This window comes from Chelonoidis abingdonii, chromosome 15 (assembly GCF_003597395.2).
Source record: "Chelonoidis abingdonii isolate Lonesome George chromosome 15, CheloAbing_2.0, whole genome shotgun sequence".
NCBI classification, from domain to species: Eukaryota; Metazoa; Chordata; order Testudines; family Testudinidae; genus Chelonoidis; species Chelonoidis abingdonii.
The window spans coordinates 555,424-578,785 of NC_133783.1; the positions used below are offsets into that span (position 1 = coordinate 555,424).

The following is a 23,362-nucleotide window of genomic DNA, read 5'->3' on the forward strand; positions in this document are numbered from 1 at the left end:
TATGGGATAGCTACGGAATAGCTACCCACAATGCAACGCTTCAGAAATCGACGTTAGCCTCGGACCATGGACGCACAACGCCGAATTACTGTGCCTAGTGTGACCGCATGAAATCGAATTTATAATATCAGTTTTATAAAACCGATTTTAGCTAATTCGATATTATCCCGTAGTGTAGACGTGGCCTTAGTCAAGCCTCCAATTTGCCCATGATTGTAAGCTACCCATGTCACTGTAGCATATTGCTCACGTATGATGTGGAATTGCCTGCTGTTCAGGTATGCGGTGTTGTTGTAGCTGTCTTGGTCCCAGGTTTTTAGACAGGTTGGGTGAAGTAAAATCTTTTATTGGACCAGCTTCTGTTGGTGAGAGAGAGAAGCTTTCAGACTTACCTGAGGTCACCTGAAGAAGAGCTCTGTGTAGCTCAAAAGCTTGTCTCTCTCACCAACAGAAGTTGGTCCAGTAAAAGATATTTTTACTTCCTGTACTCTTGTGCTCTTCAGGTGGCAGTTCGGAGCACTTGTGTTTCTTGAAAGATCTGAAAATTGTGCATGGGTAATGAATGAGGTGGGAAAGGTTTGTTTTTGCCTGGAAGAAGCTCTGTAACAGATCTCTGCTTTTCAGGATCTGTACCTTGTTAGTGACTTCTCTTCTACCCTAAGTGTCCCCAGTATGGTGCTGACTGGCTTTTGACTTCTGCTTTCTCTGCTACAGGATCACTGCTTTTATCACGGGCATGTTCATGGTCACAGTGATTCAGTGGCAAGCATCAGTACCTGCAGAGGACTCAGGTATGATCTTTAACTGACATAGAGGGGAGGGAATATCAGAACCCAAACATGTAAAGCAAAAAGCACAGGGGGCCCGAGTGTGTCTTGCCCCACACTTGTGCCATTTTCAGTAGTCCAGACTGGGTATAAAATGCTGCTATTTTGATCTGGTAGCGTTTTACACCCATTTGGCAATAGTGTAAATGAATACACACTGTGCAGGTCAGTAGAGACTCAGCCCCAATGTGTCACTGTGTCAGAACAACAATGTAGCTGTGGTTTGGCTAAAGGATCTATTAGTTATGTTGTGCAATACAGTGATGTCACAATATATCGGTGTACTTTTCAAACTAGTGTTGCCAACTCTCACGACTTTTATGGCAAACCTCTTTTCATTTGGTGTTTCTATAAAGCCCCACCCACTGGAGTCACATGACTTAGGGAGGAATTTCACCTTTCATTTAGGGGGAAAAAGTCAGTTTGCTCCTGGTTGTGGAGAATAGCTTGAAAATGTGACCCCTGAAGGCTCAAAAACCAAAAGGCAAATTCAATGAATGAAACTTTTATTATTTTTAAAATCTCATGATTTTTTTGGCCTGAGTCATAGATTTATAGATTCTAAGACCAGAAGGGACCACTGTGATGATCTAGTCTGACTTCCTGTGTCACACAGTCCATAAAACTTCCCCACAATAATTCCTAGAACAGATCTTTTAGAAAAACATTCAATCTTGATTTTAAAATTGTCAGTGATGGAGAATCCATCATGACCTTGGTAAATTGTTCCAATGGCTAATTACTCTCACCATTAAAAATGTGCAATTTATTTCCAGTCTGAATTTGTCTAGCTTCAACTTCCAACCATTGGTTCATGTTACACCTTTCTCTGCTAGATTGAAGAGCCCAGAATTAAATATTTGTTCCCCATGTAGGTACTTAGACTGTAATCAAGTCACCCCTTAACCTTCTCTTTGTTAAGAGCAATAGATTGAGCTCCTTGGTCTATCACTATAAGACAAGTTTTCTAATCCTTTAATCATTCTCATGGCTCTTCTCTGAACCCTCTCCAATTTATTATTGTTCTTCTTGAATTGTGGGCACCAGAACTGGACACAGTATTCCAGCAGTGGTTGCACCAGTGTCAAATACAGCGGTAAAATAACCTCTCCACTCTTACTCAAGATTCCCCTGTTTGTGCATCCCAGGATCACATTAGCTCTTTTGGCCACAGCATCACACTGGGAGATCATGTTCAGCTGATTATCCTCCACACCCTCCCAAATCTTTGTCAGAGTCACTGCTTCACAGGATAGATTTCAGAGTAGCAGCTGTGTTAGTCTGTATCTGAAAAAGAACAGGAGTACTTGTGGCACCTTAGAGACTAATAAATTTATTTGAGCATGAGCTTTTGTGGACTGAACGAACACACACACCATGAAACAATGGGTGTTACAATACACACTATAAGGGGAGTGATCAGTAAAGGTGAACTATTATCAGCAGGAGAGAAAAAGAACTGTTTGTAATGGTAATGAAAATGGTCCATTTCCAGCAATTGACAAAGAGATGTGAGGAACTGTGTGTGGGGGTGGGTGGGAAATAAGCATGGGGAAATAGTTTTACTTTGTGTAATGGCCCATCCACTCCCAGTCTTTATTCAAGCCTAGTTTGATAGTGTCCAATATGCAAATTAATTCCAATTCAGTAGTATCTTGTTGAAGTCTGTTTTTGAAGTTTTTTTGTTGTAATATTACGACTTTTATGTCTGTAGTCAAGTGGCCAGGGAGATTGAAGTGTTCTCCAGCTGGGTTTTGAATATTATAATTCTTGACGTCTGATTCGTGTCCATTTACCCAGCCTGTAAGAAAGACCTACATTCTTTGTTCCTATTGCATTTAGCCATATTAAAATGCATATTGTCTTCTTGTGCCCAGTTTACTAAGTGATCTCGATTGCTCTGTATCAGTGACCTGTCGTCCTCATTATTTACCATTGCCCCATCTTTGGGTCATCTGCAAACTTGATCAGTGATGATTTTATATTTTCATAGAACAGGGAATAGTAGGACTGGAAGGGACCTCATGAGGTCTTCTAGTCCAGTCCCCTTCTTCCAGGCCATTAATAAAAATGTTAAATGATTTTTGAACAACAAAGAATTCTGAAGTACTTTGCACCCTGTATCTATACAGGAATCACTTTCTCCAACCATTGAAATGCAGCCATCTCTGGGGTGAAACACTGCTGCTGTTTTACAGTGCACAGCATTTCTGGAGAGGAGGGGAACATGATTTTTCGATCTGTTTGTAACCATAGGGGAATTTGGGGGAACCAAGATGAAGTTAGGTCTGGACATTGTGATTTGTATATGAAGTGTTTGGTCAGAAATTATTTGCAGTCAGTGGTGACTGGGCTTTGAGCTGTATTCTTGAGTCACTAGCTTTGCATGTCTGTTTCCCAGCAGGATAATCTGAGACTTTTGGAAATGTTTGTATTAGGGATGGGCCTGTACCAATCCCCAGATGTGGATACTCAGGATTTATGGGGGTGTCTGGTTCCAAATCTGAACTTTACAGCTCAGACCCTTTAATTTGAAGTCACTTTATCAATGTAAATGTAAACAAAAGCAGAGAACCCTGCTGGACTTGCTGTGTCTGCCCTTCTGCACAATGACAGAGATTCATATAATATTTGACCCTGAAGACAAGACGTCTTAGGTGGCCATGATGAGACTGATTGAATCACATATGTCCAGGCAGCATGACATATCAGAAGCTGATATTCTTCTGCTCCCTGAGCCTGCAGGTTGGGGTTGTCATGGATCCACAGGATCAGTGCTATACCCTGTTTTTTAAACAGTCCCTTGGAGGAACCCTTCGGTGTGCCAGACCCCCAAGTAGAGTGACCAGATGTCCTTATTTTATAGGGACAGTCCTGATTTTTGGAGCTTTTTTCTTATATGAGCACCTATTACCCCCCGCCCCCATCCTGATTTTTCACACTTGCTATCTGGTCACCCTCCCCCCAAGCAGTCTCACTCCTTCCTTCAGGTTAGGCTGCACAGCCTCACTGCCTCTGAGACTGAGCCTCTGGGCTCCTGCCCTCCTGCTTCTCACCTTGAGCTCTGCTCAGTGAGTCCAGCTGAGGGTATATCTGTGTGCTACAGTAGCTCATCTCTACAGGATTCTCCCATTAGCACAGGAAACCCACCTCCCCGAGAGGCAGTAGCTAGGTCTACATTACACTGTCTACAAGGGGATTTAGATCGGCTTAACAGTGCTGCTCAGAGGTGTGGATTTTTCACACCCCTGACCAATGTAGTTAAACCAACCTAATTTTCTAGCATAGGGGCCTGAGATTCACTCTGGGTGAAAGACTTTGACCCTCTTCAGGGATCAGTCCAGCTCAGTAGGTATTTGCAGTGGCACCAAGCAGCCTTTTGAAAACAGAGTAGGGATTAGTATTCAGCTGGAGTTCAGCATCAGCAAGTCTTTAAGTTAGCATCAAGAAACAAAGGTTAAGACAGAATTCAGACTGGCCAACCCCAGGGCTCCACCCAACAAAGCTGCTGTAGACTCCATCTTGTCTCGCCGTCTGTCAGTTCCAGGTGACAGCTCCTGTATCTCAGTTCTCAGCACAGCCACCTGACTCCTTTCCCCTTTGTTCTCCAGCTTTGGGCCTTTGCTCTGCTTCCCAGCAGAGACGTGGGGAGAAACTCCTTCCTCTGGGCTTCAAGTCACTAGGTGTGAATGTCCCAGCCACTGGGATTTCCATTGTCTCTTCTGGATCCTCCATTCATGTGTGCATAAACTTTGTCCAGTTTGTTTGACTCTGATCTCCAACCAGGCTACTAGTGAGCCAAACACCTCTTCCCTTGTCTTTACCCTCAGAGCATAGCAATGCAAAGCACAGAGGGAAACTGAGGCATACATACAAAATTCTCACATTGCTCACGGGAAATAAAAATTTATGGTTTTGATTTATCTAAACATTTTTTTGTGATTGTCTCCTCCCACCCCTTCACTTTCAGCCTTTGAAAAGGGAAATGTTTCGATTTCCAGATTGGACAGGCATCCAAAATGGAGTGTCACTGACTTACTTGGAGAGGGGAATGAAGGGGACTCAAGGAGAGGAGAAGAGGAAGGGGTGATGTCTGTGAGAGAGAAGAAGGGAGAGGGAGAGTGGCTCAGGATGCAGCAGGACAGGGCCCATTCTGCTGTCTGGCAGCACTTCAGCAAGCTGGCAGGGAAAGCTTTGCAGGTGACCTGCTACCTCTGCCAGAGACACGTGTGCAGGGAGACTCCCAGCCTGGTTGATGGCAGGCAGAAGCATAATTAATTATGCAAAAAAATGCTCATTCCTACTATTTAATTGGCTGATAAATAATTGAGAGATTACTGTTTTCCTCTCTTTTCCTAGCAATGGGTTCATTGAAGCTGAATCCAGTTTCTCTGGGGCTCGGTGTCCTGATTTCTTCAGGTGCTAGTAGTTGATTGCTCAGATTTAAGCTTTTCTGATAAAGCCTGTTTATATGGCACATACATAGGCTAGGTCCTTAAATTTGCCAAGAAACAAACCCTCTTAATTGTCTTTTATCTGAATATCTTTCACATTTATTCACTTTACTTTTTTTAATTATTTTAAAGTAGCCAAAGAAACATAGAAGTTCTCACCTTTCACAAGAGTGTAAAAAAAAAAAAAAAATGCAATGTTTCTATGACCCCTAGTAACCTAGAAATTGCTAGACTGGATGAGACCTGCTGTTCACCTAGTCCAGGCTTCTCTCTCTGACAGTGGCTAGTGTTCCAGTTCTGGGATTAACTGTACCTCTACCCCCTCTGTGGGTGGGGACCCTCATCCTTCTTCTTCCAGACTGAGGATTTAGGTTTGCAGGTCTGTCTTTAGTCCCACACCAGCTGTTCTGCTCTCTCCCAGGGTCTATGACAGGTTTACCAGCGACCAGCCAGCTTTCCCAGTTCGTTTATTTAGGACAAAACCATTACAGAGAAAACATGTATCCTAAAACAATGCACTGTCGACACATGTTCCGGCTTACCAGAGGGGTCTTTTGTCTTCCACAGGAAGACCCTGGCAGGTTCCATTCCTTCCAACAGGGTTTGCCTTCTTGGTTACAGTCTCATGTCAGTTTTTGCATCAAAATTAAGGTCACACAGTTCAGGCTGGCCCATTATACTAAAAGCCCATTCTTTGTCTCGTGGGCCTCTGGAACCCATTCCAAACCAGTCTGTGCAGTTCTGTCCAGGGGTGGTGGTACTTTAGAAGTGTGCACTGCCCAGATGTGTGCAGTAATCGCCCCACACCCTACCCCTGGTTTTAGTTCCTAGAAAAAATTCGGTAGTTCTCCCCAGTGGATCCAGAATATAGTCCCTATGTTATGGTGTGCCCTCACCACCAGAGTGTCCCTTCCTGCTCTAGTTTCACAATGGTCTGCCTCTTCCATGGTTTAGCCCCCTCAGCCAGGTCAGCTCTCAGTCAAGCCCCTGCCCCTGCCCCTGCCCCTGCCCCTCCCCCTTTGGTTCTTATTCCATCTTCACCCAGAACTGGCCTCTAGCAGAGGCAGACAGCCATTTTTATCTGACCTGCTGTGCCCTGATTGGCCGCCTTCTGCTCCCAGCCCTTCCAGGTGATGGAGGACCAGCTCTTGCTGGTTTTGCCTGCAGATGATCATGAGAGGCTTCTTTAGGCAATCCCAGGTGGTCTAAACTCGCAGCTCTTCCCTTCCAGCAGAACTGTTTTCCAGTTCCTAATAGCTAGAGATTGATTTAAGCCCCGAAGCAGGAGATTTATTGTCTTACAAAAAAACTAACAACTCCTCTGGATATTCTTGTTATTCATATCAACGTCTCTGAATTTTGCTAAATTCTTGCCCTCAGCAATATTCTTTGTCAATGACTTCCCCCATCTAATTACATGTTGAGTAGAAGTGTTTCCTTTTATCAGTTTTGAACTTGCCACCTTTCTTTCAATTTCATTTAATGTCCCTTGTTGTGTTATGAGGCAGGGAGAACAGATGTTCCCAATCTACCTTTTCTAGACCATTCATTATTTTATATTCTTTTATCATCACCCTTCATTGCTGTCTGCCTACCATGGTGAGTACGGTAATATCTTTTATTGGACCAAGTTCTGTAATATCCTGAGACCAACACAATTACTACTACACTGCATGCTTTCCAAGAGCATAGGAGGAATCTGTTTCTTACAGTGAGCATGTGCAAAACCACCTAAATACTGACATCATCCTGTAGTGAATGAGCTGCTCAGAGCCCTAGCTCAAGTTGAAGCCCCAGAGGCCACAAAGTGTGATTCTCAAACTAGATATTTACCTGTCTGTCTCACCACAGGGGCCTGACCCTGTAAGCATGCTCAGAGCAAATGTACAGGATCGAGCCTTGCACAAGATCGATGGTTCTTCTTTGAATGAAGGTCCCATGTGCATTCCACTTGAGTAGTATGTGTTCCATGCTCCTGAGCCTGGATGATATTTCGTAGCCATGTCCGTTGTTGGTCTGTGCCTGCCATCTCCTTCTCATCCCTCCACCCAAGGATGTCGGGGGCAGTGCAGGCAGATTACCTTTCCCATTCTTTTCTGAGATGGAACTTTCCCAGGGCCCACAGCTCTAGCTAATGTTCTTTGCTTTATAAGTTATAAATAAGACTAAGATTTTTGTCACAGTTATTTTTAGTAAAAGTCAGACAGGTCACAGCCACTAAACAAAAATTCATGGAGCCTGTGACCTGTCTGTGACTTTTACTAAAAAATAACTGGGGTCAGGGCTAAGTAGGGGGAAGGAATGGAGTCTGGGGGAGGGGAGGACCCACAGCCCCGGTTCCAGTGGCTGCAGTGGGGGTGCACAACCTCCACTGCGGAGTTGGCTGTAGCTATGGGACGGGATGCATGGCCTTGGCTGCAGACCTCTGCCAAGCTCCTGCGACAGCCCTGGAATGCCACAGAGGACACAATACCTCCACGGCAGCCGCTGGCAAGGGCATGAGGTCCCAACTGCAGCTCCCAATGTAAGCCACAGGGCTGTAATACAGAGCCTCAACTGCAGTATAGTCTCTGCTGCAGCTCCCAGCAGAAGCCGAGGGGGTTGGTGCACAGCAAGGCGGTCGCACAGAAAGGCGGTCACACAGCCCCCCCTCTGGAGTGGGCAGCAGCTGTGGGACAGGGATGTGCAGCCACGGCTGCAGCCCCTGCCAAGCTCCGACTGCAGTGGGGGGGGCACACGGCCCTGGGATACAGTGAGGGGGGCACATGGCCCCCCCAATATGGCCCTTGCTGCGGGGCTGGGGCACATGGCCTGTCTGCTTTACAGTCCCCACTGCAGCCCCTGGTGGAAGCCGCGGGCCTGGGACACAGCGGGGCTGCAGCCATGGGGAGCGCACAGCTGCCACTCCCAAGCTGGCCGCAGCTCCAGGACAGGGGCTCACAGCCCAGCTGCAGTGTCCCTCCCTCTCTCCCCCCGTCCCCCCCTCCGCAAGCTGCAGGGCAGGGGCTGCTTCTAGCCATCCAACCCCAGTTGCAGGGCAGGGGCGCACAGTCCCGTCTCCAGCTCTGGCTTCAGCTGCTGGTCACCTCACCACACAGCCTCTAGACTTGCTTGATGCATGGTCTGATGGTTCTCTGGGGTACCAAGGGCTGAATCACCTTGTTACTGCCTTTCTTTAGTGAGGGAGAATCTGTCCTGGGTGGCGGGGGGGGGGGGCTGGGTGTCAGCTTCCTGACACCACCAGCCTGTCAGCTGCTCAAGTACTCTCCTCTGGGCTGCCCCAGCCCTCCTGTCTTTGCCAGCAGGTTCACAACAGATGCACCCCAGTCCCCGAGTTCCCTTGAAACATTCCCCTTTGATATCCAAACCCTGACACTGGCCACTCTCAGAAATCCCAGATCCTTTGCACCAAAAGGAATAGTGTACCCAAATTTTACCTTAAACCACAGCTCCTGTATCGCACACAGCCCTTGTGAGCACTTGTTGTAAAATGACCGTTTATGTTAGAGAAGGAATAGAGATTCCACTAGAGTTTGGAGAGAGTGCATTGGGCTCTGGAATACGGGTGTGCTGAGATTTTTTTTTTTTTTTTAAAGCAAACCAAAGCCTTCATTAATGCAGCATTAAAGTTGCCCAGTGGTATCTTGTGCCCTTCCAGAATGTCAGGTTCAACTACACTCAAACCTCTGAAAACCAGAAACTACTGAGTTAAAGTCCATACCAACCCCACAATGCAACCTTAACTCTGCCCTCTTTGTGCCATACCCCAGCATGATGCAAGCACACATACTAGCACTCACCTGCTCCGGAACACTCTGGGGACAGAGCACACGAGCCCTGTAGGACCCCGTCTAACATCTGTTTGCTAATGCAAAATTTGGGTTTAGGTCAAGCGTAGGGAATCGGAGCTACCTACACCCGACCTGCACTCAAACACTGAGCCTGCTCCACACAAACTACCCCAGATATGCTACATGTTACCATCCCTTCACTTCTACACTGATGATTCCTGCTGAGACATTGCTTTCACGTATCCCTCACTAAGCCCCAGAGACCACAGATGTGTATGATAATGGACAGTTAACAATCCCATGGCTGGAAGATCCCTGTGCACATCCACTGACAACCCACAAAACTCAGTGCTGAAATTAGACATTCTTGATCTCTCCTGGTACACATGTACACAAGAATTAGAAATTCTTGATCTCTCCTGTTGTCACAGTGAAAGCTCCTGGTTTCCCCCTAGACTGCACATTCTGTGTGTTCTGGCTTTCTGACATTTCAAACTCTTCCCAGATGGTTTGCTCCCACAGATAATCTGCTTCTGCTCACATGTCCCAGCTTTCAGCTTCTGCTCCCACCAGTCATTTCCTGGGGAGTTTGAGATTATTTCCCTTTATGGTGGGAAAGGACAATTATGCAAGAAAACAAATGGGCTAAAGTATAAACCAGTGTAATTTAGGCCTTCCCCAGCACCTCAGCTAGCATGCCCCACCTGGCAAGAGCCACATAGCATGTCTACACAGCTACAGAAGTGAGCCTCCCAGCCCCAGTCAACATACTAGGAGTAGCAGGGTTCACATTAGCACTCTAAAAATAACTGTGCAGACAGTGTTTTCAGGCTCTGAAGCCTAGGGAAGGTGGGCAGGTTTCAGTACCTGAGCTCCAACCTGAGCCGTAACTTCAAAGTGCTGTCTATGCAGCTATTTTTAGAGCGCAAGCATGAGCCTCACTAGCCCAAGTGTGTCGACTTGGGCTGGGAGGCATGTGTCCGTGGGCTGTACAGACATATCTTTAGCCTCCCTGCCTCGACTCACCCCTGCTTCTGCCCTCCTTACACATCGGTTCTCGGGGTGGCTGTGACTTTCCCAGAAGGGAGGAGCATAGCAAGAAAAGCAACAGCAACCACCCCCTTATTGAAGGTAAACTCTCCGTACACCACCTTACTGCTCCTTAGTGTGTAAATTACAGTAATTTAGGCTCCCTTATGCGTGGATAAGTGTGTTTAAGAGAGTTAGATTCTAGGGAGGGCTAGCTTACATAGCCTTACACACTGCCTCTGAGTCTGACCCATTGACTTCAGTGGAGATATTTTTCTCACAATATAGCTAATATCAGTACTTAAGAAATGGTGATACTGCCAGTTACGCCGTATATTGGATCTTAAATAGACTCTCCTTGAATGATAGAGCTGCAGATTTGTTTCTCTGCTGTTGCTGGGAAGGACTGTTCCCTTTAACTCATAGCTGTCAGATCTGCTTTGTAGTCTTTGCTAAATGGCTCTTCAATGTGAAAAGCCCAGATTGTCTCTTAACAGCATCAATTATCTCTGTCCATCTTTCTCAGAACAACTCTAATGAGACCCTAATCCTTGCAGTGCAAAATCTAGAGTTTATGCCTGGGCTGATAAGCCATAGAGGCTGTCTTTGGCATCTGATATTAAAAGGTATGCAAAGCAAACACATGCCTAATGTCTTTGAAATGTGTGTCTCGCTTTTTCAGTGTCAGCTCAGAGCGAACAAGTAAAATAAGTCCTTTGCAGAGGGAAGGGAAATCCAATATATTCTTATAGGAAATTTGTGAATAAACTAAAACAGGGAGTGATTGTTGCTCACTGAATTTGTCATTCAGGAGTTAAATCATTGTTAGTGATAGCGGCTTTCTTCCCTGGTGCATGTGCTGCTGCCATCTGGGTGCTTTGGAGACCAGAATTACAGTGATAACATTATGACTAAGCCAGCTCACCACCCCACTCATATTGTCCTTAGCAGAATGAACCCAGGAAGATCTTCCCCACACGAGAAATTAAGAATCTCCAGAAAGTAACAGAACTGTAATGATTTTGTTCCCTGAGATCAGTTTCTGTGATAATTAATTGTTTCTAACTTTGGATCAGCAGCCTTACCCCAGGCTACATTTTGCTAATAGTTTGTGTAGTTTCATGTTTGTTTAATTTTAATCTTAGTGATGAATGTAGGACTTGCTCCATCTTAGCACTCTACAGGTACATTCCACCAGGTGGCCCACCTCACAGTCCTATCTGATTGGGCTCCTGGTGCATCTAGTCTGGTCTCTCAGCTCCCTTCCATACTGGTTCTGCTGGTGATCTAGTCCCATTTTCTGCCACCATTTCAGGTCAATATGGATGCTGCAGAGGTTCAGGTTCATCATTCTCCTTTCTAACTATGCCATGGTGGTCATGGAGTACAGCCCAGCAGGAATTTCTTCCTGCCGTGTGCATTGATTTAGCTTCCACCTGAAAGCATGATTCCCTTCATCTTTGTCTTAGCTCCTCTGAGAATAAATCAGGTGAGTGGTCAAGGAATTACTCAGCTCTTTTATATGGCTACATTAGAAATTTCAAAGTGCTGCCCCGGCAGCGCTGCGGGAGCGCTGCCCCGGCAGCGCTTTGAAGTGTGAGTGTAGTCAGAGCCGCAGCGCTGGGAGAGAGCTCTCCCAGCGCTGCTTGTAAACCACATCCCTTATGGGTGTAGCGTGCAGCGCTGGGAGCCGCGCTCCCAGCGCTGCCGCCCTGATTACACTGACACTTTACAGCGCGCATCTTGCAGCGCTCAGGGGGGTGTTTTTTCACACCCCTGAGCACGAAAGTTGCAGCGCTGTAAAGTGCCAGCGTAGCCAAGCCCTATTAGACTCCATTCAATGCTCCATTGGCCTCTCTGGCCCCTGAGGCCATGGGTCTCTCACGCTTCATGGTGTGCAGTAGCTGTTTCACTCATTAGCTCTATATGTGCTGTCCTTTCAAGGGCAAAGGAGGGACCATTTTCACTGTGTCCTTCATTAACCCATAACAGCCCTGGAGGCTTCCTGCTTTTAGCCCCTTCCCCACCTGAGGTAGCACAGTTAGTTAGGTATTATGGTAACAGTATCATGTGAAGCATCTTAGGTAACATCTTTTGAGATTGCAGCTGACCAGTGAATAGCTTGTCTGCAAGCAATTCTCATAGGGCAGAGAAGATCTGTTTTCCCTAATTGGACCCGATGAAGTTCCAGTTATCCTGCTTTGTCTTTAATCAGACCTTCCCCTCAGCTGGCCTGGTGCTGTGATGAGGCTTACTGCTCTGAGGCTGACACAGTCATGCCTGTCCTGCTCCATCTCCAGGGGATGGGTCTGTCTTTGCGATACACTGGGTCTCACATTTTTCTCCCTCCAGAGTCCTTGGATGATGCTGTCCAGACCTGGTGATTTACTGTACTCATATATCTCCAGTTGCCACATAACTCCCCTGTTCGTGACTTTGATCTCTGACAAGAACATGCTCTGATTTCCTGTGACCAGCACCTCAGAACAGGCATTTCCCCTGTGGTGAAGAGTGATGAACAATGCCCTGGCTTTGCCCTTTCCATTGCTCTCTCCTCCCATGAGGGCCCTAGATGGCTCTTACTCATGCCTTCTTGCATTTATATGTAGTTGAACCCGAGATGGCCCAAGGAGATGAGCTTTGGCTCTGGATCTGGAATAATGCCAGACAAAAGTGCAGGGTGGGTTTGAGATAAACCTGCTCAGGTTTGGGTTTGGATTGGATGGGGCTGCAGTCCAATGAGCTGTTCCCATGAGATCATGGCTCCAATTGGGAAACCTCATAAGATCAGCCATTCTCATGGGTCTGCCACAAGGTGGGCCCCATCTGACTGGATCTGGGAAACAGGCTCTGCTATTTGAGGATTCTCTGTGGAATCAGAGCTATAGATGTTGCTGTGAGTCAGACTGGAGCCTCCCACACTACCACATTCACAGAGGTTTGGATTCCATCCTTGGTTTCAGTCCCATGGTAAAGTGTCCCCCCGAGGCAGGAGAGAAGAAGAGAGACCGTCCTTGCTGCACAGACACTGCTCTGTAGCCTCAGGGAAGGTGCACTGAGCTAAATGCTAATGAGTTCTAATCCTAGCTTCTTTAACTGCTCTAGTTATTTCTGTGTTCTTCACAACTCATGCGCCTACCTTAGAGGTAGCAGCTATCCTTCACCTATTTTACAGAATATGTAACTGAGAAGCTGGGTGAATTTTCCACAGGCAGAGCTGGAAATAGACTCATAGACTTTAAGGTTAGAAAGGACCATTGTGATCACCTAGTCTGACCTTCTACACATCACAGGCCACAAAACCTCACCCACCCACTCCTGTAACAGACCCGTAACTGAGTTACTCAGATCATGGTTTAGCGACCTGCCGTTATGGAGATTTCACCATTTACACTAGATACAGGGTTGTGAGGCTGCTACTGCCTCCATGCTAATATGCATTTTCCTTTAGTTCAAGTGGCCACAGTTCAGGCTTTTCCCACATTCAATCCCTGCAAGTGGCTACGCTTGACTACTATAGTGTCTCTAGCTGCTTTCCCACACTCTGATTCCAGAGCCAGGAAGGGCCAGACTGCCATGGCCTGTCCATGGCCTTGCCAAGGGCCAGGCTACCGTGGCCAGCTGTAATCCTGATTACACATATATGCATGAACTCGTAACCTTCAGGGACATGTGAAGTGTGCTATTTCCTGGCTGTGATAGGGGCTCCAGCCATGTGAAAAAATGACTGTGTTCTCCCTGTAATGTGACGCTCCAACTCTATGCTGCAGCCAGACAGCACCCAGCCGCTCAAGTGCAGTGGGTCAGTCTATGTCACTGCATTTGTTTGGAGGCCAGGAGAAAGTGGAAGAGACACTCTCACACTCTGTAGCCTGGCAGTAGCAGGGCCGGCTTTAGGCCAATTCCACCAATTCCCCCAAATCAGGCCCCGCGCCTAAGAGGGCCCCGTGCCCAGTGGCAGGGCTGCCCGGAGTGGGGGGCTAGTGACCAAGAATCCCCTCCCTGGCTAGAGGCGCCTTTTTAACTTTTACTCACCCAGCGGCGCTCCATGTCTTTGGTGGCATTTCGGTGGTGGGTCCTTCACCCGCTCCGGGTCTTCAGTGGCACTTTGGCAGTGGGTTCTTTAATGCCACCGAAGACCCGGAGCAAGTGAAGGACCCGCCGCCGAAGACTCAGAGCACCACCCGTTGACTACAAGCTCCACATGTTTTTTTTACGTTTTTTTTTTTTTTGTCATCCCTGCCGGGGCCCCGTTGAAACTGTTCGAATCAGGCCCCACACTTCCTAAAGCCGGCCCTGGGCAATAGTAGGGGGGAACCTTAGCACTGAGGGGCCGCAAGTGCCTCGAGCCCTGGCTGAGGAGCATCCGAGCCTGCCCTCTGGTTGCTTGCGTGAATGCAGTGAGTACCTTCTCTGTAGCCTGTCCATTTCTAATGTGTTTGTTTTTGAGATGGGGTGACCAGAACTGCATGCAGTATTCAAAGTATGGGCGTACCATGGATTTATATAGAGGCATTCTGATATTTTCTGTCTTATTATTTATCCTTTTCCTAATAGTTCATAACATTCTGTTCGCTTTTTTGACCACTGCTACGTAGTGAGTGAATGTTTTCAGAGAACTATCCACGATGCATCCCTTAATACAGTACATGACCTATTGTGCCTTATTTATAATGCTTGACCTTGGAAGTAGATGGTTTTTCCCCTGATTCTTTCTTTTTACAGTAAAGCAGCCTTTAACTCAGTTTTGATAGAGGCTCAGGGATTCACTATACTTATTTTTCATTTCAATGTTTTAGAGATTCTGCTAAGTTGAGCCTTAACGTATTTTGTATTACATTTAAATTTCATTTTAAACAAGTTTAGTTTTAGAAGGAAAAATGTATTACAATTTAAAATAACAAAATCAAAAAATCCTGTTTAAATTAAAAAAACAAACAAACAAAAAAAACCCTCCAACCTGCAGTGAAAACAGATCTCCTTTCAGTTTCAGTATGCAAAACAACCAAATGCCACACATGATTGCCACAAGTTCCCTGCTCTCTAGGATGTAGCTTGGCAGCACAAGGTGTTTATTAGGGACTGCCCTGCCTTGTCTTACTTCTTCCCCATGTTACAGGGACAGATCCTGGCTGAATTTGTCAGGGCCAGGTTTGCTTATTTTTCCCTAAATGGCATTTGACATGGGGGAAAAAGTCATTCAGAGCCCAGGCTGGCCCTGAATTCAGTGCAGGGAATTCTGTTTAGATTTTCCTTTTGAAAAGATCCCAGATTAATCTACATGGCCTTTCAAGGGCCAGGCTACCATAGCCTCTCCATGACCTTACCAGTATACTGGAATCCTGAGTGGGGCGTGGCCTCAGCTGGAAGAGGCGTGGCCTCAACTGGAAGATTTAAAGGCCCAGGAGCTCCAGCTGTGGCTTGGAGCCCCAGGACCTTTAAATCACCCTGAAGCTACCAGCTGCAGAGGTGGCTGGGACTCCTGGGGCTCAGGGAAGAATTAAAGGGCCTGGGGCTCCGGCCGCCGTGGAGCTCCAGGCCCTTTAAATCACCGTGGGAGCCCTGCCACTGTTACCTCGGGGCGACTGGGCTTGGGCTTGGGCTAGGGTAGCGGCAGCAGGGATCCGGAGGCAATTTAAAGGGCCTGGGGCTCCAGTCACTGTGGGGAGCCCCAGGCCCTTTAAAACCCTGACGGAGCCTGGTTCCTGGGGCTCCAGCAGCCAGGCTCAGGCAGGGATTTAAAAGGCCCAGTTCTACTGCCACTGCGGAGAGCCCTGGGCCCTTTAAATCACCGCTGGAGCTCTGGCAGCGGGGCTCGGGCAGCACTTTAAAGGGCCCGGGACTCCCCACAGGGGCTGAAGCTCTGGGACCTTTAAAGCCCCGCCTGAGCCCTGCTGCCAAAGCTCCAGCGATGATTTAAAGGGCCCAGGGCTCCCTGCAGCGGCTGCAGTCCTGGGCCCTTTAAATCACAACCAGAGAAGCCAGTTCAGTCCGGCACGGCGTATGAGCTCTTGCTTGTACGCCGTACCAGACCGTACTGGCTTACTTTCACCTCTTCCTCCAGGTACATGTGAGGAGTGTGCTGTTCCCTGGCTGAACGAGGGGCTCTAGCCAGGTGAAAAAATGACTGCGTTCTCCTTGTAATGTGACGCTCCCACCCTACGCTGCAGCCAGATAGCACCCAGCCACTCAATCATAGTGGGTCAGTCTATGTCACTGCTTATGCTAAACAATCTGTTTAAACCTTGTATTTAGCAATGACACTTTGAGTTAGTTTCCCAGACCTGAAGAAGAGCTCTGTAACCTCGAAAGCTTGTCTCTCTCACCAACAGAAGTTAGTCAAATAAAAGATATTACCTCCCCCACCATGTGTTTCCTCTGCGAATGTGTATGAAACCCTTTCTCTGATTGGATACTAGACACCAATTCATGTTGCCTCCATCTCTTTGCAGTGGATTTTTCTGGGCTGATCAGACAGTCTATTTAATTGAGCCGTTGGGCGGTGATGATAAGGGGGAGCACGCGGTGTACCGAGCGGATCACCTGAGAATGAAGCGTGGAACCTGCGGAGACGCCAATGTCACTTTGGAATACGACCATGAACCAAAAGTTGCTGCCGCAATGAAGCCCCATCACTGGGTAGGAAATCACTCTGTTCCTCTGTATTGTAGTTTAATTTAGGAATGTAGAGCCTGATCCAAAGCCCACTGAGGTCAATGTGAGTTTTTCCATTGACTTTGCTGAGCCTTTGATCAGGTTCCTAGCACAGTGCCTGATTGCAAAGGTTCTGCACGCATTTGCTGGGGGCCTGCAAGGAGCTGGTTGGTCACACAGTACAAGCTTTTCCTTCTCATTTCCAGGGCATATTGAAAGGACATAGCCACAGGCTGAGGAGCTTTCAAAAAGACTCAGGCATTTCTCACACTTCAGATACTTCACTGCCCGCTAAGTAGCGTGTCTGGCTATGTGCAATTGCTGTAGTTGTCACTGGGATGTCAGGGCCCCAGAATTGGGTTCAGGAGACCCAGGTTCAGTTCTCTGCTGCACCACAGACTCCCTCTGTGACTTGGGTAACTCACATAGTCTGTCTTTCCCTCCATTCCCGTCCTCTGTGACCGGGACAAATGCAGGCCTGGCTGCTAAGACCATCCTCATTTCATTGCCACCTCCTCTTTCCCGCCACATCAAACACAGACTGCGTGTCTTTACCTTTGAGATCCTCTGAGGCTTAGCCTGACCCATTAATGCCAGCTGCTTAAAGCAGCTAGTTCTGGAACCCACAAGGGGAGAGGCAATTCTTGATTTAGTCCTAAATAGAGCACGGGATCTGGTCCAAGGGGTGGCTATAGCTGAACTCAGTAATAGCAACCATAATGTAATTACATTTAACATCCGTTGAGGGGAGGGGGGAAGAGTACCAAAGAAACCTACCACCATTGCATTTAAACTTCAGAGAGGAGAACTACACAAAAATGAAGAAGCTAGTTAAATGGAAATCAAAAGGAACAGTCACAAGAGTGAAATGCCTGCAAGTTGAATGGAAACTTTTCAAAAACACCAAAGTAAAGGCACAAATGAATGTGTACCCCAAATAAAAAAAAATAGTAAGAGGACCAAAAAAATGCCAGCATGGTTAAGCAACAGAGTAAAAGAGATGGTTGGAGGCAAATATCATCCTTTAAAAACGAAAAGTCAGATCCTACTGAGGAAAATAGAAAGGAGCATAAAATATGGCAAGTCAAGTGTAAAAGTGTAATTAGGCAGGCCAAAAAAGAATTTGAAGAGCAACTAGCAAAAGACTCAAAAACTAATAGGAAAAAATTAAATATATTAGAAGCAAGAAGCCTGCCAAACAATCAGTGGGGCCCCTGGGTGATAAAGGTACTAAAGGAGCACTCAAAGAAGACAAGGTCATTGCAGAGAAGCTAAATGAATTCTTTGCATAAGTCTTCACAGTGGAGGATGTGAGGGACATTCCTGCACCTGAGCCATTCTTCTCAGGTGACAAATCTTAGAAACTGTCCCAGACTGAGATGAATAGAGGAGATATTGGAATAAATTGATAAACAGTAGTAAGTCACCAGGACCAGATGGAATCCACCCACGAGTTCTGAAGGAACTCAAATATGAAATCGTAGAACTACTAACTGTGGTATGTAACCTATCACTTAAATCAACTTCTGTACCAGATGACAGGATGATAGCTAATGTAACGCCAATTTTTAAAAAAAGACTTCAGAAGTGATCCTGATAATTACAGGTCAGTAAGCCTAACTTCAGTACCTGGCAAACTGGTTGAAACTATAGTAAAGAAGAATTATCAAACACATAGATGAACACGATTTGTTGAGGAAGAGTCAACTTGGCTTTTGTAAAGGGAAATCATGCCTCGCCAATCATCTAGAATTCTTTGAGGGGGTCAACAAGCATGTGAACAAGGGGGACCCAGTGGATCTGTTAGTCTATAAGGTGCCACAGGACACTCTGCTGCTTTTTCAGTGGATATAATGTAGTTGGGCTTTCAGAAAGCCTTTGAGAAGGTCCCTCAACAAAGGCTCTTAAGTAAATTTAAGCAATCGTGGGATAAGAGGGAAGGCCCTCTTATGGACCAGTTACTGGTTAAAAGACACATAATAAAGAGTAGGAATAAATGGTCACTTTACAGAGTGGAGAGGGGTAAATAGCGAAGTCCCCCGGGGATCTGTACTGGTACCAACGCTATTCAACATATTCATAAATGATCTGGAAAAAGGGGTAAACAGTTTGCAGGTGATACAAAATACACAAGACAGTAAAATCCAGACTGCGAAGAGTTTCAGAGGGATCTCACAAAACTGAATGACTAAGCAACAAAATGGCAGATGAAATTCATTGTTGATGAACACAAAGTAATCATATTGGAAAACATAATCCTAACTATACATACAAAATGATGGGGTTTAAATTAGCAGTTACTAGCTGAAAACATCAACTCAATGTGGAGTGTCAGTCAAAAAAGCTAACAATATTAGGAACCATTAGGAAAGAGGTAGATAATAAAACAGTAACTGTCATAATGCCACTATATTAATCCATAGTATGCCCACAGCTTGAATACTGCATACAGTTCTGCTCACTGCACCTCAAAAAAACCCAAAACAAACCAAAAAAAAATTAGAAATGGAAAAGGTACAGAGAAGGACAACAAAAATGATTGGGGGTATGGAACAGTGTCCACATGAGGAGAGATTAAAAAGACAGGGGTTTTTCAACTTGGAAAAGAGATGACTAAGGGGGTATATGATAGAAGTCTATAAAACCATGACTGGTTTGGAGAAAGTAAATAAGGAAGTGTTATTTACTCCTTCACATAAACAAAAAACAGGGTCACCCAATGAAATTATTAATAGGCAACAGGCTTAAAACGAACTTCACACAACAGTCAACTTGTGGAACTCATTGCCAGGTGATGTTTTGAAGGTCAAAAGTATAACTGGGTTCAAAAAAGATTTAGGTAAATTCATAGATTTTAGGCCCATCAGTGGCTATTAGCCAAGATGGTCAGGGATGCAACCCCATGCTCTGGGTACCCTAAGCCTCTGACTGCCAGTTGCTGGGACTGGACGACAGGGAATGGATCACTTGGTGATTGCCCTGATTTATTTATTCTCTTGGAAGCATCTGGCACTGGCCACTGTTGGAAGACAGGATACTGGTTTAGATGGACCATTGGTCTTGACCCATTATGGCCATTCTTATGTTCACCCTACAGATCTCCTTTCCTGCATTACTGAGCTGTCAGCCCTGCCTCTGCTCTGCCAGAGATGCCAACCTGCCATGTCCATTAGTCCTGTTTCCCTGCAGATACTGCCGTGCTCTCTGTCATGCTTCCCCCCATACACAGTGACAGGAGTTGCCCTTTTCAAAGTCTCCAGAGTTACTACATTATCCTACCTCAGGTCTCTGCTGTTGCCTTCTGCTATGACATGCACAAAACACCCAGGAGCAGTGGGTGTGCTGGGGTGGCTTCCTTCCTACCCTGTTCTTCCCCACTCCTTGGTTTGTTGATTTTTCTCTTCCTGGATTGTGAGCAATTTGTGCAGGGATTGCTCTTTTATTACAATGTGTACAGCATCTATCGCTGGTGCCCTGACCCAGACTGAGGGGCTAGGTGCTATCGCGATGCAGATAGTCCACAAGAAGACATTCCACTTCAAAATGCCATGTATTTTTTATTGGCAACTCCCACTTGCACCACAGAGGAGGCTGGAGATGGGATCAGATGAGGTTTTGGGCTCCTGGAGGCAGTTTGGGTTGGTAGGGTACGGATGTTGGCCAAGTGTTTCTGATGAAATGATCAGCAGTGACACGATTAATTATCTTCGCATTGAAATTTACATTTCAACTGTAGTCCCTAGGTTTCAGAGTTACACTCCATGGAGTTGAACCCTCTCTGAGCTACTGTTTCAGGCTCTGTGCAAGTGTCATGCCCCATAATTTAGTTCATTGTTTTAGCATCCCCTGGGAATTGTATAGAAAGACTTTATAAGGAAGTGTTTGCAGTACAAGCCCCAGAATTTTTAGCCCCGGGACTTTGGGAAAATTCATTCTAATAGACTAAGTTACTGTATACTGAACCACTAGTGAAAGAAACAAGAAATTTGGGACTGCTCATGAATGATATGTACCCCTTGAGCTAAACCATATTGACCATAGGGTTTGTGGCTGCTTGGGAATTTGGGACACTTTTTCTGCAGTTTAGAGTGGGTGGCAGAAGTTGTAAAGCACACCAGCACCAACAAGTTTAGCACCTAAAATAAGTCACCCAGAAATAGGTAGGCAGTGTTCCAGAATACAACACATATGAAGGAAGGTGTCCCTGTGAGAACATAGCTCGTGCGCTGCTTGTGCTCAGAGCTATCAGAGATGGAATTCAAATCCTGTATGGCATTTGCTTTTGACTTTCAGAAATCGGCTCCATTTCAGAAAGGGACTCGATATGTGGAGCTGGTCTTGGTCGTGGACAATGCGGAGGTAAGAGGAACAGGCTGAGACCAGTATTTGATTCTCCACTGCTGTGGATGAAATGCAGCAGCTGTCGTGTGTTACTTGTATACTGTTTCAGAGTGGTAGCTGTGTTAGTCTGTATCACCAAAAAGAACAAGGACTACTTGTGGCACCTTGGAGACTAACAGATTTATTTGAGCATCACATCAGCCACACTATCGGAGGCTCATTCACCTGCACATCTACCAATGTGATATATGTCATCGTGTGTCAGCAATGCCCCTCTGCCATGTACATTGGCCAAACCAGTCTCTACGCAAAAGAATAAATAGACATAAATCAGATGTCAAGAATTATAACATTCAAAAACCATTCATAGAACACTTCAACCTCCCTGGTCACTTGAATACAGACCTCAAAGTCGCAATACTCCAACAAAAAAAACTTCAAAAACAGACTCCAACGAGAAACTACAGAATTGGAATTAATTTGCAAATTTGACACCATTAAATTAGGCTCGAATAAAGACTGGGAGTGGATAGGTCATTATACAAAGTAAAACCTATTTCCTCATGCTAATTTTTTCCCCTACTGTTACTCTCACCTTCTTGTCGACTGTTGGAAACGGGCCATCCTGATTATCACTACAAAAGTTTTTTTCTCCTGCTGATAATACCTCACCTTAACTGATTACTGATTAGTATGGCAACACCCATTTTTTCATGTCCTCTGTGTATATATATCTTTCTACTGTATTTTCCACTGCATGCATCTGATGAAGTGGGCTGTAACCCACAAAAGCTTATGCTCAAATAAATTTGTTGGTCTCTAAGATGCCACAAGGACTCCTAGTTCTACTTGTATGTGGTAGGTTACAAGACTCTAATTAGCAGGTCTGGTTTCTGTACCAGATATGGACTTGCTATAGAGCTTCTCTCCCAGAGAGAGACACCAGAGCTGTTCAGTACAAGAACCTTTAATGTACTGCCAGGAAATGGCTGTTGTGAGCTTACGTAAGGTATGTTATACATGCCACCACTTGTGGCTGAACAGTATAATACAGTTTACCATTCCATTACGTCTTCCCCTATAACTTTTACATTCCTTCTATTTACAATATTTATACTATCACACTGTCTTTGAAGTTCAGTATGGATCAGTCTGCTAAGTGTCTTTAAATTGTACTGTTTTTCTAATTACACAACCTGAATGTGTAATAACATGGTCATCTAGCTGTCCATTAGTTGCAACGACTGTCTCTGGTCTGTTTGGAATCTTTGAGTTGTCATTGTCTTGTTCTGCATCTGCTATCTATAGAGTTTGCTCTCTTGATTTGTTATGTCTGAGGAATAAATTGGAGATGTCTGTTTTCTGATGAACTCTCTGCTGTCAGTCTCGATCACACATAATCTGGGCAATGAGTTTTTTCCTTTATAACAGCTGGAACTGTCCATCCTTTTTCTGCATCCAGCTTGACATAAGCATGGTCACCAGCGTCTAGACCTGTGGCAGTTTCCTAGCTGAGTGTATCTGTTATAAAAGTATTTGTAAGCTTTTTTTGCATTTTTATCTGATTTGGCTGCTCTCTTCGTCTGGATAGATTCTTTTCCAAAGTTGGGCCAGTAGTTCTCTGTTATCTTCCCATCAGGAGTTGTGCTAGACTATATGTTATCGATGTTGATCTGTAACTTAGAAGAATAAGAAATGGATCTTCCTGCTGTAAGGTTTTCTTGGCTGTCCATACAACTTTCTCAGCCTCGCCCTTCACTTATGGGTAATGCAGCTGCTAGTAATGGGATCAAAATCTTATTTCTTTTGGAATTACTTAAATTCTGCTGTGGTGAATTGTGGTCTATTGTCCACCACTAGTTGTTATGGAATACCAAATGAGCAAAAGTGGACTTCAGTTTCTTTATAACACTGCAACATGTTATGTCTTCCAATTGTGTTATTTTTATATACCTGGAAAAACAGGCCATGACGACCAGGTAATGCTCTCTTCTGAGTTTGCATAAATCTGCAGCTAGTCTCTTCCAAGGTCCGTCTGGCAGAGGTGTTGTTATTACAGGTACTTTGTGTTAGTTCTGTAATGTTCACATGCAGATATTTTATTCTTTATGTCCTTGCTGATGCCCATCCACCATACTGGTTGGCCCATTCACAGCATTTAGTTAATCCTTGATGTCCTTCATGGATGAGGTTTTAGAATTTCTCCTCTCATTTCGTTTGGAATTGCAATGCAATTGTCTTTAATCATTATGACATACCAGGGCAC

The 23,362-nt window shown here is 45.6% G+C and overlaps 1 protein-coding gene across 4 annotated transcripts in view; it reads left to right on the plus strand.

The window, feature by feature from the left end:
* The window catches only part of ADAM8 (ADAM metallopeptidase domain 8), a 96,455-nt gene that overhangs the window by 23,029 nt on the left and 50,064 nt on the right, over positions 1-23,362 (plus strand). For all 4 annotated transcript variants that reach the window (XM_032796453.2, XM_032796449.2, XM_032796450.2 and 1 more), the window contains exons 5-7: positions 715-791; positions 16,554-16,740; positions 21,049-21,114. In XM_032796453.2, coding sequence (XP_032652344.2) covers positions 715-791; positions 16,554-16,740; positions 21,049-21,114 — 330 coding nt within the window. The remainder of the gene's footprint in view (positions 1-714; positions 792-16,553; positions 16,741-21,048; positions 21,115-23,362) is intronic.